The sequence below is a fragment of the Apus apus genome, chromosome 6 (assembly GCF_020740795.1).
Source record: "Apus apus isolate bApuApu2 chromosome 6, bApuApu2.pri.cur, whole genome shotgun sequence".
In the NCBI taxonomy this organism is placed as follows: Eukaryota; Metazoa; Chordata; class Aves; order Apodiformes; family Apodidae; genus Apus; species Apus apus.
The window spans coordinates 10171082-10185174 of NC_067287.1; the positions used below are offsets into that span (position 1 = coordinate 10171082).

At 45.5% G+C, this 14093-nt stretch overlaps 2 protein-coding genes across 2 annotated transcripts in view; one reads left to right on the forward strand and one right to left on the reverse strand.

The window, feature by feature from the left end:
- Positions 1 to 761, reverse strand: part of LOC127386550 (TGF-beta receptor type-2-like) — a 31117-nt gene extending 30356 nt beyond the window's left edge. The window contains exon 1 of the mRNA XM_051623751.1: positions 588 to 761. Coding sequence (XP_051479711.1) covers positions 588 to 639 — 52 coding nt within the window. The 5' untranslated portion in view covers positions 640 to 761. The remainder of the gene's footprint in view (positions 1 to 587) is intronic.
- An 8854-nt stretch (positions 762 to 9615) lies between these two features.
- SNX4 (sorting nexin 4) overlaps positions 9616 to 14093 on the forward strand; it is a 34096-nt gene continuing 29618 nt past the window's right edge. The window contains exons 1-2 of the mRNA XM_051623422.1: positions 9616 to 9761; positions 10755 to 10870. Coding sequence (XP_051479382.1) covers positions 9654 to 9761; positions 10755 to 10870 — 224 coding nt within the window. The 5' untranslated portion in view covers positions 9616 to 9653. The remainder of the gene's footprint in view (positions 9762 to 10754; positions 10871 to 14093) is intronic.

A 14093-nucleotide genomic window follows, 5' to 3' on the forward strand; every position in this document is an offset into this window, starting at 1 on the left:
ATTGAAGGAGTGCTATCAAAACCTAAACAGGCGCTTCTTACAAAGAAATCTTTACGTAAGAGCTGGAAAGGTTTGATGAATAACCAGATGTTGTTGCAAAGAAACTTCTCCTCCCCCTCTCCCCTTCTTTCCTTCTTTAATAGTTCGATTAATTCACCGCATAAAGCGGGGCTGATAAAAGTTCTAAGCTGAAAACTTCACCACATCTGGATACTGTCGAAGCCAGATCGTTCAGCGCTGCACTTCAGTTGCTTTTAATCTCCCTCAATAAAATAAAAACTTCCAACAAGTAATGCTGACCTATATATATTTTTGCACTGTAAACACTGACATCTGCGAGCTGCTCCAAGCGAGCACGCAGCGCTTTCCACCAAGGCAATTGCTCGCCCTTCACCGTACGAGAAAGACACAGCTGATGCAGTCATAGCAGCCTATTCTACTAAATTCTCAGCTATTTCCAATCCTCCAGCTAATTGCTGTCAGGGGAGGACTCAAAGATTAGCAATTTTGCTGGAGGAAGGAAAAATAAACGACCTCTCGGAGTATGTTGCTTAGAGTTGCCTAAGCAGAAACGTTTTTCTACTCACAGAAGGAGAGCAGCAGTAAGGAAAGCAGACCCGGTCTTCTCCAGTAACCCATTTTCTGGATCCCACCAATGACCAGAAGCCCAGCTTCACAGCGTTGACCAGTTCATCTCCCTTCAGTGCAGCCAGTCTCCTGTGTTTCTGCTGTCAAGCCCGGAGCCCCGAGCTTGCGAGGCTCCCGGCCAGGCTTGCCAGGAAGGCGGATCCAGTGGCTAAAGCCCAGCTGTGTGTGGGGTCCGCCCAGGAACTGCAGTTTATGAGCAAACTAAGCCTGACTCTCCTCTCGGAATATATACAAATATGGGAGGGGGGGAGCCAAGGGAAGAAGCCTGGCTCCAAGAAAAAGAGTTTGATCTTTTTTCTTTTTTTTTCCCCTGATGACAACATGGAGCTGCTGCTGGCTCCATACGGCCCAAGGATCTTTGGAGGGGACCTAACGTCTACTGCATGCATCTAATCAAAAAGGCATGGGTACTCCTGTGTGCCTCTTTCTGCTGGAAAAAACTCAGAAGGTAATGCTTCAATATGCTGAGCTGCCATTAATTCACTAGTTTTTACCCCCCTTTTAAAAATTAACTCGATATTTTAAGTAAGCTTCAATGGGCTATATTTTTAATAGAGATAATTAGAAGTTTTAGGGCAGCTTTTTCAGAAAGACCACATCAATATGAGCTTAGCCTAAAGTAGGTGCTTTTGACCCGTTAAAGCAACAGGATTTAGACATATATGTTTTCCTGAATTTGGGCCTAAAATAATAACATAGAGCATTTAAATAGCTACTTTCTCCTGAAGATCTCAAACTGTTTTACAAAAACTTGTAAGAAATATTATCCCCACTTATAAAAGGGAAACTGTGAAACATAGCAGAGATCTGGTTTGCCTTGGTTGTTAATGCAATCAATCAGCAGCAAAGGAAGGAATAAAATCCTCAGACTCTTGCCCTGTGATCTACCCCCACTCCTTTAGATTGCATCAAAATAAGGATCAATGTAATCGAGTGTGGCAGAAAAAGAGATTTTGTTAGTAAGGATTTTTGAAGCCAAAATGTCTGCCCTAAGGTGAAGTTACTTTTTTATATTTACTGGTAAATATATAGATTCATTTTTAATGCACACACAGCATTCTGATTGAGTGAATCTCCAGCTTTTATTTGCCAATTTTACAACTCATCTTTTAGTTCATTAATCAGTATGTGGTGTATATGTGGTGTGTCCGTATGTACTTGTGTGCAGGTGTGATCATTACCCACGGGTGTTTTGCTCTGTTGGGCTTGAAGGTCCTTTAATTGTATGAATCTCCCTGATAAACTGCACCCATTTGTGCAAATTATTTATATAAATTGTTCTGTTAGGGAGTGAAATAATGGTATCTCTTTCCCCTTCTTCTGTGTTTAAAAAGGAAAAAATGGAGATCTTAGATGAGGTACAGACACAGCTGAGGAACATAACATCTTTCCAATGCCATGGCTGCACAAGGATGCCTCAGCAGAGAGTTGCTTGGTCTCCTCTGACTTGCTTCAAGGTGTCCAGATGCAAGCCAGTTTAGCCTGAACTCCACAGAGGAATGGCCCTATGTCCCTGGGACAACAGAGCAGGAAGCTAGGTGGATGCCTGACCTGGGGAGCTGCTCTGGCTCATAGCCCTGGGGGACATCAGCTCGAGTCTTCTGCAAAGTGCAAGCTTGTTCCCCCTGGCTTGTTTGCCTGGACATCAAACTGGGCATCTCTCTATGTGCTGCCTAGTATTACTGAGGAGGAGATGGGTTGGTCTGAGTAACAGCAGCTGAGGTATGTCCTTTGAGAGCTAAGGACGAGCAAATGTTTAGCAAACTTTCATGAAGACATGATGTTCCAGTAAGCGCGCTGGAGCTGCTGTGTGCACAGTGGTTTCTCGGGGTGACCTGCCAACTCTGCTCTTTCTGATCCTTGAGCATTTCCAAATGCCCATGGATTGCTCAGACTGCGGATGGGATTTTCAGACGAGAGCCCTTCTGCATGTTACCAGACAACTGGATAAGGCTTGTGTTGAGAATGTTGCAGATTATTCATGATCCATGGGAGCCGTCTTTAAAACCAGGAAGAGTCCCCTGCTGCCTGTGCAACTCGGAGAGAAATCATGTCCCCAGCAGGAGCCCGGAGGGGCTTTAAACAGTGGTGGACATTGACAAAACACACTGTGTGATTTGGAAGTGGAAAGGAAGCCAGGGATGTTGGTTTTTTTAGTGGCAGAACCTGGGAAGGCAGCAGGAAGCCTGCACAATGTCCCTGCAGCCGGGGACCCTGAGCAGTGGAACCTGCATTTTCCAAAAACCCAGGCAATTCCAAACTTCTGGGCCAAACTGAGCCCTGTAAAATGCTTTGTCCTGTCTGTCAAATAATCTTAGGGAGAGATTTGGGGTCGGAGCTCACTGAAGTGAGAGGAAAGGGAGTAGCTCTCCCGTGCCATGACATCTTTACAAGGCAAGTTGGGTTTCTGTGGGAAGCTGTGCAAGGGAGCAATGTCTGTCCCACTCCTCCTAATCAGCTCTACTTCTTTCTAGACAGTGTTAGACCTGCTGCTTGGTAAAACGTGATGTCGTGGTGACATGGGTGAGGGTTTGCCTTCACAACCAGCTGCTGGGCTCTGCAGGCTGCTTTCTGCACAGAGGGAACCTGTCTCTTCAGCCCTTGCTGCACTGAAGAGTGTACAGAGCTAGATGTGCCCTCCCATAACCTGCATTTTCGGTTGCTGACTGCGCCTGTTGTGACAAACCTCATCTGCAACATAGGAAGCAGGCTGGGAGCTTGTTTCTTTCCTAATGCTACAGTGTAGTCACTGGGGGTTGAGCAAGGAGCCGCACAGCCTGTGCCCCAATGAGCTGGGCTTTTTTCTGACCAACAGCTGTGTTCTGGAGCCCCTTTCACAGACCTTACTCAAGGAAACAGTGCAAACTAAAAATCCACAAAAGTTAGGGAAGAGTGAGTAAGAACTCTGGGATTTAACTGAAAGCATCTAAACGCACATTATAGAGCTTTGCTTCCATGAGAGAACACAGTGACCTTTGGAGTAAGGCATTGGGGAGGAAGAAGAGATAAATTGTTATTTTTATTGTTGACTTGTTTATGCTTTTTGGTGTAAATTCCCCTGGTCCTTTATTAGTGGTCTGGACAACCTCATAACTCAAGACACACTGAAGGCTGGATTTAGGCTGAGGAACATAAGGTCTCTGCAGGGTGATTTTTAAGTTGTGTTGTGGGAGCAGTTTTCCCAAAGTTCTCGTTTAGGAGCTGGAAGATATTTACTAGAGAAGTAAAATAAAGCTTTGACCACCTGAAACAATATAGCATATATTTAAATGAAGGTTTCAAACAGCCTGGGTTTCCACTGTGGGAGGCAAGGCTCTGCAATCAATCAGTTGATTTGAAGCTCCCAAGATGTGCACTGAACACCCTTGTGCAGGGTAACATCACCATGGGCATATACCAAACCCAGGTGAGTCAAAACTCTTGTTCTTCCCAGGGGGAAAGACCACCTTCATGTGACACTTGTGCCCTGAGATAGGATGAGGGGCAATGGATTCAGACTCAAGCACAGGAAGTTCCACCTCAACATGAGAAAGAACTTTACTGTGAGGGTGACAGAGCCCTGGAACAGGCTGCCCAGAGAGGTTGTGAAGTCTCCTTCTCTGGAGACTTTCAAGACCTGTCTGGATGCCTTTCTGAATGATCTGCCCTAGTTTTTTTTTTTTGGTCCTGCTGTGGCAGGGGGGTTGGACTCAATGATCTTCAAAGGTCCCTTCCAACCTTTAATATTCTGTGATTCTGTGACAGAGGATGTGAAGGGAGAGAAAGAGAAGAAGGGAACCTAATAGCCATGGCTGGACAGTGCTGATGTAAGGGCCAAAGCTCCTGAGCTTCCCTAGACCTCCTCCATGCCTGCTAGAACCCAGAGATCATAGCAGATCATAGCAGGGGCATTGGGCTTAAAATGACTGACTACTGCATTTACTTCTACAATCAGATGATGTTCCCTTGGCCCTCTGAATTGCTTGCACGTTATGTGACTAGATGAATATCTGTTGCATCTGCTTTGTCCTTTTTTAATCTTTTGATATCAGGTTCAGCATGCCACGCTCCTGCCTCTCAGCTAGTGCTTGTTTTGGTAGCCACACAGGAGAAATTAATTTTCAGAGTGGTGCTTGGAGTCTTTATTGGAGTCTTGCCATAGTCCAGAAACACTGTCCTGTCTTCTCTTAGACTGTTAACAACAGGCTCCTAGAACAAAGCTGTGTCAAGATTAAGTGAAGGCCTAATTTGCCCATCTTCACCATTTACAATGTTACTGAGTTGGGGTTTGTTTCTATTAAATTGTCTCCCAAATCTTCCTGCTTTCTCCCTATGGAGTTTTGAGTTTTTCTCACTGCTCTCCTCGTGCTGCTTTTGAAGCCAGTTTCAGGAAACTTTAATTTGTGCTATTGATGTGCTTGTACAAATTCTTTCAAAACTGGGGATTAGTTTTGGCTTTCTTGGTTGTATTCATGGATCCAAGTCTTCTGTTGCTGAAATGAATGGAAACCACAGCTACCAATTTCAGTCAGAGTGGGACCGGGTCCTTTCTTTTCCACCCTGAAAGACACCCAGATCACTTTTCCCCTCTCCACTTATCTTTCCATGAGTTTTTCTTTGAATAATTAACAAAAATGTTGATTTTCCTCCTATTTAGTGGCCCCTTCACCAGCTGTTTAGATGACATGGGTCTATGAGGAGCCAGTTCTCATATGAGGAGAGGATTTCACCTTTACTCTTTTTTGCACCTACTTCTCCCCCTGCACTCTTCCGTGCTGAAGCAGCTACTCACACATTTTATTGACAGCTCCTTGACATTCATTCCTCCCTTGTGTTTTCTTAGGGGACCTAAGTAAGCACTGCTTTCTGCTCCATCCGTCGTACTAATGACACCAGATGCAGACAGACGCCAGGGTCTTCAGTGAGGATCAGCCTTGGAAGACCAAAAGCACAAGCTGGCATCGCTTCAGCTGCCGGAGGCCTCCAGTTAGGAAGCACCTTCTAGGCTGAAGGAATTTGCCTGTAGAGGGAGGCATGAGCAGTTTGACAGCCTGGCTCGTGATTTTTGTGTTGTTGTTAGTGGTAACGAAATTCTGATAGGATCCAGGGGCCTAAACCATGTATGGGGAATGTGCTTGTGAAAGGAAACTCCTGGTCATCCTGCTCTGGCTTGTACTGTGAGGCAATCTTAGGGCTGGCACACACTGGGATTGTTTTCTGCAGCAGCTAAGCTGGAAGGTTTGATGAGTGGCCAGTCCCCAGGAATGGGCTAGAGGCACCCTAGAAACCCTGAAATATGTGTGGTGTGGATAGTGGGTCCTCAGCTCCAGCTGTGTTACTCCATGAATCTATTTGTACTGTACCTCACTGCTGGTGAGCACCTGCACAGCTGGGCACTGCACACCTCTTGTCAGCAGGAATGTTGGCTGGTTAACTCTTTCTTCCTGAGGTTATTCAAAGGCCACAGGTTTTGGGGATAGATGCAAAGCACAGCCACTGCTTTAGGTTTTTCATCTTAAGTTCTCAGTAGCAAAGGGATTGTTGTTGCTGGTAATTGTATTATCATGTAACTCTACTTACTTCTCAGAACTTGAAGGATAAAGAACTCTGAGCAAAGTTACTGAAAATTAATGTTGTGACAAGCTGGAAATAATCCATGTTGTTCCCCACAAGTATGCCACATATTTTTTTTGTTTAAGGTGTATTATCTGAAAAAACAAGAGGCCATCAAAAGAACCAAGCAGGAAAGGTAACACACACAACCCTACAAAAAGCACCAGAGAGCTATTGGCAAGACATATACCTTGCTTAGATTTCTTCAGTAAATAAAAATAGTTAATCCAGGTTAAGAGTAGGATTAGAAATAACGGATTTACAGCCTAGAAAAAGACGGAGTACTTGTTTGTGAGAGACTGTGCTAGGAGTCAGGAACAGCTGAGAGGAGGGCAGTGAGGAACTCTGCTGCTTCTGCATGTGGTGTCATGGCTGAGGGGAAGCATTCTAGACTTTGCAAAAGGGGCATCTGTGTTGGGTGAACATGGGGTATCTCTTTCTCTCCTGTAAGACACGTAACTCTCTGATAAGGAAGTTAATAGTGTTTTGATGGGAAAAAGGTTGTTTTTGAGAAAATCTAGCTCTCTGATGACAGCTTCAGAGTCAGAAGGGACTTGTAGGTAGGAAGATCATTTGAGCTTGCCTTCTCGTGGTTGAAGAACAAGGCATGTGCTGCCTAGTGAAGATGCTGAAGAGCAGGAGGGTGTTCTGGTTAGAGTCTGAAGGAAATCAAACTCACATCCTGACAAGGCAGCAGGGGGAAGTTCAAAGTGAGCCTGACTGCACTAGTGACTGTGCTAGCTAGGAGGGAAACACCAAAGCTTATTTTGAGCAAAGCAGCACAAGTCCTGGAAGTGCTCCTGAAAGCAGCACCATGCTGGGACTGTTGTTCTATGAGGAAATACTGTTAGACCACTTTGCAGGCTGAGGTGGGGAAATGAGGCTCAGGAAGAGCACTTTGTTGGAGACTTCAGTGCTTATTGAAGACATCTTCATTGCACCCTAGTTTGTCAGGACATCTTACACTCTCCTCTAAAGTTCCTCAGGCTAAGATGTGTGTGAGGGTTACCTGGGCTGTTGGTCACCTTGATTTGGGTACTTCTGTCATTATCCTCTTCCTACATACTTGGTGTTTTAACTCTTCTCCTCATTTCATAGTAGTATTAAGAAAATTCAAAGCTGAAAATAGGTTTTGAAATGACTGAATGTTAGACTTGCAAAAATTAATGTACTTTATTGTTCATGCTATTTCCATAATAAAAATATTTAATACAAATTATGATCGTCTGCATGAGCTTCACGTAAATGTTTCCATTATAACACTGATATGGATCAGAAAACTTTCAGTATGCACATCCTGCAAATGCAAGTGTAATTGATACAAGGTATGTATCTTAATGTACATCTTGAGTAAACATAAGAAAACCATACCCTAATGGAAAACAGACTTTGTCTTACAATGTGCAATCTTGCTTTGACATCTAAACCGGACTTCAGGTTTAGAAAACAAATCTTAAATCAGTCCCATTCAGAGGACAAATCAGAGTTCACATAGTTGTCAAAAACTTTTGTTCTTTTGTGGAAGAGCTTGAGAAACTCCATCCAGCTACAGTGGTGGCAGGGTGGGAAAGGAGGGATTTGAGGTATCAGTTCAAACAATCTGAGGAAAAAGTTGAATAAATATTTGAGACAACAGAATAGAAACCAGACGCCAAATATTAATTCTCGGGGTCTTCAAAGGGAATTTTGAGATTAATTTTAATTGCTGTTGAAAGAAAAAGATTAATTTTCGGATGAAAAATGTATGCAAATTCAACTCTGGTCAACACACACACAAAAATCATTTCCTACTCAAAGCAAAGAAAAGCAAAGCAACGAAACTCATAATATCGACTTTTTAATCCCCTTAGCTGGCCTTTTACCTGGGTTTGAAAAGGACAGTAAAAGAATAAAAGCCACTTGAGAATAATTAAAAAAAAATAGTGCCTAAATCAAAGGACATGAATCTACTGCAAAAATGGGGAATCTGAAGGGCATGATGTGAACCACAGGGCTCCTCCTGAATGGCTAGAGGGTGACTTTTTACAGGATCGTAGTGAGAGGACAGGGGATAATGGATCAAACCTGGAAGAAAGGAGATTTAAGTTAGACATTAGGAGGAAATTCTTTAGTGTGAGGGTGGTGAGACACTGGAACAGGTTGCCCAGAGAAGCTGTGGCTGCCCCGTTCCTGGAAGTGTTCAAGGCCAGGTTGGATGGGGCTTGGAGCAACCTGGTCTGGTGGGAGGTGTCCCTGCCCATGCAGGGGGGTTGAACTAGATGATCTCTAAGGTCCCTTCCAACCCAAACCATTCTATGATATGAATGTCCAAAATCATGTTTGGAGTATGAGGAATAAATACGGAGAACCTCTCCATCCAGTTTGCTGGGACAACATGGAGTGCGTGGGCACCGTGGGGTTGTGAGGGAATAAACCCAAAGGCTGCAATAATGAAGGCGTGTATATATATAGATAGATGTAGGAACTGCAGGTCAGACTTGCTGAGCATCTCTCCAAAAACACAGAATAGGAGCCACAGAAACGCACAGCAAGGTTTGTTCCTGCTCCATGAGAAGAGAGGAGGCAGCTGGACCTGTTACGAAATAGATGACAGAGGCTTCCCCAGAGCTGAACTTGGGGGATTTTAACTGCTCCGGTATCTCCTGAGGAGGTGCGGTGGGACAGGACCCGCGTCGGTGCCAGCCGGCAGAGGCGGTGGGCAGCAGCACGTCCTGCTGGGTGTGACACCACGGCAGGGAGGGAGCCGGTGGAGAAGGCAGGGCGAGTGGAAGCCCACACGGCACAACCGAGTCCTTTGGTGCTTGTAAAGGAGCGAGAACGGGGAAATAAGGGGCGAGCGGGCTTTAACAAAAATAACCCGAGCTGCCTCATGGTAACAAACATCCTGTGGGAAAGCGAATAGCTGCTGAAAGTCTGTAAAGCAAAACGACAAGTTGTCCCGTTACAGGTGGAAGATAAGGCACGGCACGGGTGCATCAGGGGCTCCTCAGTGACCTGAGAACGCAGGGAGGAAAACCAACGGAGACACATCTCAGGAACAAACCTTCACGGCTGTGGGAGCGGGGACGGGAGCGGCAGGGAGGGCGGGAGGTCTGTCCCTCTGCCGGGCGGGAGCCTCGGGCCGCCGGGCTGGAACCGCGCCCGGTGTCTTCAGCCCCGCGGCGGGCAGGGGCTGCCCCCGGCGGGCACCCCCGGGGCAGGGCTCCGGCAGCCGGGAAGGGGCTGGGGACAAGCCCAGGGATGAGCCCAGCCTGGGCGGGGGGCAGCGCGGGGCCCGGGCGGGCGGACACACACAAACCCACCCCCACACCCCCCACCCCCGCCCCGCCGCTCCCCAGGACCTGCGATGAGTTTGGCTGCCGGGGCCGGCCTCAGCGCCTGCGCGGAGGGAGGCGGCCGAGCCGCTGGTGCCCATGGAGAGCTCCGAGCCCGAGCCGAGCGGGAGCCGCTCGGAGGACGACGGCGCCGCGCCCCGCAGCGCCTTCCCGCCTCCGGAGCAGCCCGTAGCCGCGGCGGCCACGGTGAGGGGCCGGGGGGGAGCGGCGGGGCGGGGCGGGCACCCTCCCGCGGGCCGCCGGCCTCGGCACGGCCTAGCCCGGCAGCGCCGAGCAGCGGGCTTTCCTGAGCGCGCTGCCCGGCCGGCGCCGCGTCGGCCCGGGGCGGGCGGGGAGGGGTGCGGAGCTCCGGCGGCGCGGGGAGGCCGGGCCCGGCGGTGGCGGGAAGGGGCTACAGGTGGGACGAGGCTTCCCCCTGCCTGCCCGCGGCCCAGCCCCTGGCTGAGCTGTGCAGCCCGGCCTGCCGAGCGCTGGCGTTCTCCTCCCCTCAGTACTTCTCTGGCCGCTGTCGGAGGGCGTTTTGTCTGCTGTTTACCCCGATCCCTCCTGCTAGATTCTTATGACTGTTCGCCGTTTGTTGTGTCCCCCGGTTTCAGAAGGAAATCCCCCTCCCTGCTGCGTTTAGCTGGGGGTTCCTAGAGCTCTGCCTTTCTCGGGTGGGCGTGTGGCCCTGGCTGACTTCTGCCTGCCGGTGTGTGGAAAGATAACCATCCTCCTCTGAGAGGTGAAAAGGAAAACATCTCGGTCCGGATGTATTCGGTTTCCTGTGAAAGGGGAGAGGTGGTTGTGTGCGTCCCAGGTGTCCTGAGGAGGAATTCGCCGGTAGTTGGGAAGTGTTTGGGTAGGAAGTACAGGGGTTGGTTTGTTTGCTTTGAAAAAAGGTTACTTTGTTACCTGTAAGGAAAAAAATGTTTGTCCTTTCGGTATCTTTCTGGCTCATTATAGGTTTGGATATCTGAAATGGTGTATTTGTACTTTTCCCCCAAAGCAGGTTTTCTGTTTTTGTTTGCAAGTGTGATACAGAAGACAGGTATAAAAAGAAGCCCTGCCAAGACCTTTATCCTACAGAGACCTGTCTTGTTTGAATGAATGTGGTGCAAGAGAAAGGGAGGCATGGTTAGGAGCTTTTGCCTTGTGTGGCTAATGTTACATGAATCTCTATTTTCCTTCTCTAAAAAGATGGAAGACTGTTTGGCAAAAAAAATGGAAATCACTGTTTCGGAAGCTGAAAAACGGACTGGGAAGAATGCCATGAACATGCAAGAAACATACACTGCTTACCTCATTGAGACAAGGTGGGTGATGCGAGCTCACTCTCAGAGTATGTGGTTGTGCTGTTCCAAACAGATTCTTCCTCCTTCTGTGCCTAAAAATATTCAGGTACAATTGATAAGAGGGTTGAGCTGGTTTTTTGATTTGTTACGTAGTTACCAAGCTACGCTGGAGGATCTCTTCCCATGAAAACTTGGCATCTAATCTCCATTTTGGTGTTGTGTAGCTGTGTACTGAAGCTCTTCATTTGGAGCTAGGTGGAAAAACATGTTCTTGAAAGAAGTTGCTTTAATGTGGTGTCAACAACTGCTCAGTTACTTCTTAGACATGGGTTGGATAACTTTAGATACTTATGTATGAGGTTATATGTGCAGCTTGTATGTGAGAGAGATTGTGCGTTGCAGTCTAACGTAATGGTCAGGCTTGTTTGAGATCACAAGAAAATAAAGAAGTCTTGTGACTTGTGTGATGTGGTCAAAATTTACTTCTCCACTAATATTTGAAGTACTTTGCTTGATCTGATCACCCCATGCTCGTTGTAGATGCTTTAAGGGTTAGGATTAATTAACTCAAACCAGGACACACTTTCCTTTCTTCATACTAGCTTGAAATTTCACTGGAGAACTTAACTGCTTTCAATCTCGGTGTGTTAACAAGATTATTGGTACAAGTATGGCAAACATGCTTGGTGCCATGAAGACAACTTGCAATTTTAAGTACTGAGTAGTGAATAAAGCTCTCTTCTAACTTACCCTTACTTCCCAAGCAGTCACAGATGACTCCCATTATGTAGGATCATGTTACTCAGCTGAAGCAAGGATTTCAAAATTAGACTTTATTAGGAGTTTTGTCTCTTTCCTTTTTTATGTTAACAGTTTTAACCTCTGGGCCTTGTCCTGGGAATGATCTGCTGTACAGATAAAGCCTGAAACAAAGCAGTTGCATTTTGTGAAGGCTCTGGAGAGCTCAAATTGTTATACTATTTACATAAGTCTTCTAGTTACTCGCTGAAAGGCTTCTTAGCTTGTTTAACTGGTGAAGGGACAAACCAGTTACACTGGCTGCAGACCTACTGGGATACATTTACTGTATTTTTGCTAAACTTGAAGAATAAAATCCAAAGTAGACATGCATTATATTTTTCAAATATTGGGGCTCTTTGGCAGTTGCACAGATGTTGAAAAAGTACTTTTACAGTGTATTGATATTCAAGACCACATCATGTAAGTATTGTAATTTTTCTTTTCATGATACTTCTGAAGGAAAAAAAGAAGAAAATTGGACTCATTGGTGTCTAACTGTGATGTGAAGTATACTCTGGGGGCATCTTTATGCAGCCCCAGAACATGCTGACTGCATCTCCTTTCTCAGTCAACCTTACATTACTTTAGACTCAGTCTTGCTGGTCTCTCCCAGTGGTTCTTTCATAGTGGCAAAGCTGTATTTTGCTGCACAGATTGCTTTCTTTCATTGAGATTTATTTTATTCTGTGGTCAGCAAATACCAAGACCAATTACATGTTTGTCATGGAACTATTGAAAGTGTGGGTTTGTTGCATCCCTAATAAAATAGGTTCTTTATTCCTTTTGCTGAGAAAGCAAGATTTCTTGCATAAATATAATTGCTGGCTATTAAATGTGCTTCCTGCTGAGCCTGTAGCTGTAGGTGGGCTTCACAGCAATTTGTCTGTGGGTAATAGGATATTTTGTAGCTGAAGAATACAACTCAGTTTATAGTAATATAAAAGGAAGACCACTTAATAATAGTTGCATTACATTTATGTGACCTGGGGTTCTGCAGTTACTGCTAACTAGGATTTAATTTCAGTTTGAATTGAGGAATTGCATGCATCTGGGTCAGTAAGAGACATGAGATGGATGCAATTACAGCCACTTTATTTGTTACAGAACAGGAGCCGAGTCCCTAAACTTTTAACATGTTAGTTTCACCAGTGCTGAAGAAACTGTTTTCAAAATGCAAGTGATGGTGTTGCTTCCTCTTTCTTCTCAAAATGGAAAGATTTCTTACCATTTTCACACTTTCAGGTGTATTTTGTTTATTTTTTTTTTAAAGTGATATTATGTGTCCAGGTAGATCTCTTTCTTTGAGACAAAACAAACTCTGCTGCTGGAGACTGCAGAGCCTCAGCAAATTCCAAGGGTTGTGCTTCCTGAAAGCATCTCCTTTATTCTTGGTTTATGCCTTTCTGCATTAACTAAGTAGATTTTTGTGGTGAGCTATTTCTGTGGAATTAGTTTTGAAGTCAGTGTGTTTCACAGCTTCCATTAAAATGTACAGTTATTTAAAAATAACTTAGTTTTTATATTCTCCCTGTGAGAACAGATGAACACTTCCACCTCTGTGGGAAATGGCATTAAGGCAAATACAAGTTCTTATAATTAAGATGCATAACTAGATATTCCTTCTTGAGGTGTAGGTGCTCAGCATGTCATTTGCCTTCTATAAGGGAAATGGCAGATATCCAGGACCTCACTTAAATTCAGATTTGCTTGCTTTTTAGACATTCAGGCAGCTGTGTTTTATACCAGTCTGCATGAAGCTGCAAGGACTGAGATAGTGTAAAACCCAGATTTTGACTCCTGGTCTGGTACCTGTTGTTTTCCATGACAGAAAGGAGAATGCACATCTAAGTGCTCTGTGTTGATTGACTTTTAATATATTCAGAGGCATCTTTTTTCCTTGTTCTCCTTCAAAGTAAACAATTTCTTCTGTAGTGGTAGGACTTCCATTTAGTTAACTTCTGGCCCTACTGACTTTCAGATCTCTAACCTGGTCTTCCTGGTCACTCAGTATGGTGATGAGTGTGGTTTGTTTTTTTTAAATGTGGCTTTAGGAAAAGGTAACACAACTTTTTGCAGTCTAATAGCTGGCTGCTTAATAGCAGGATCCCTGGTTTCCAGCCCCTACTAGTCTTTATCTCCTTTTGAAGTAATTTGGCTGGGTGGCTTACTCTATTTGCTTTTTACTCTCCCTGTGTGTCTGGGAAAGTTACTAATCTTATCTCTGCTTTCAGTATTTGGAAAGTTTTCCATTAGTTAAATTGTGACATGAGTGATACCTGCTTCTCCCTTAAGACCTTGGATTGCCCATCCAAAGAATAAGGACTTCAAAGAAAGCTGCTGCAAGAGAAATGAGCTTGGAATCAGTAGCCAGCCAGGTCACACAGTTCAGTGGTAGCAATGCTGCACCATGGGACATCAGGAGGTTTTCCTTTGTTGTGTTTGT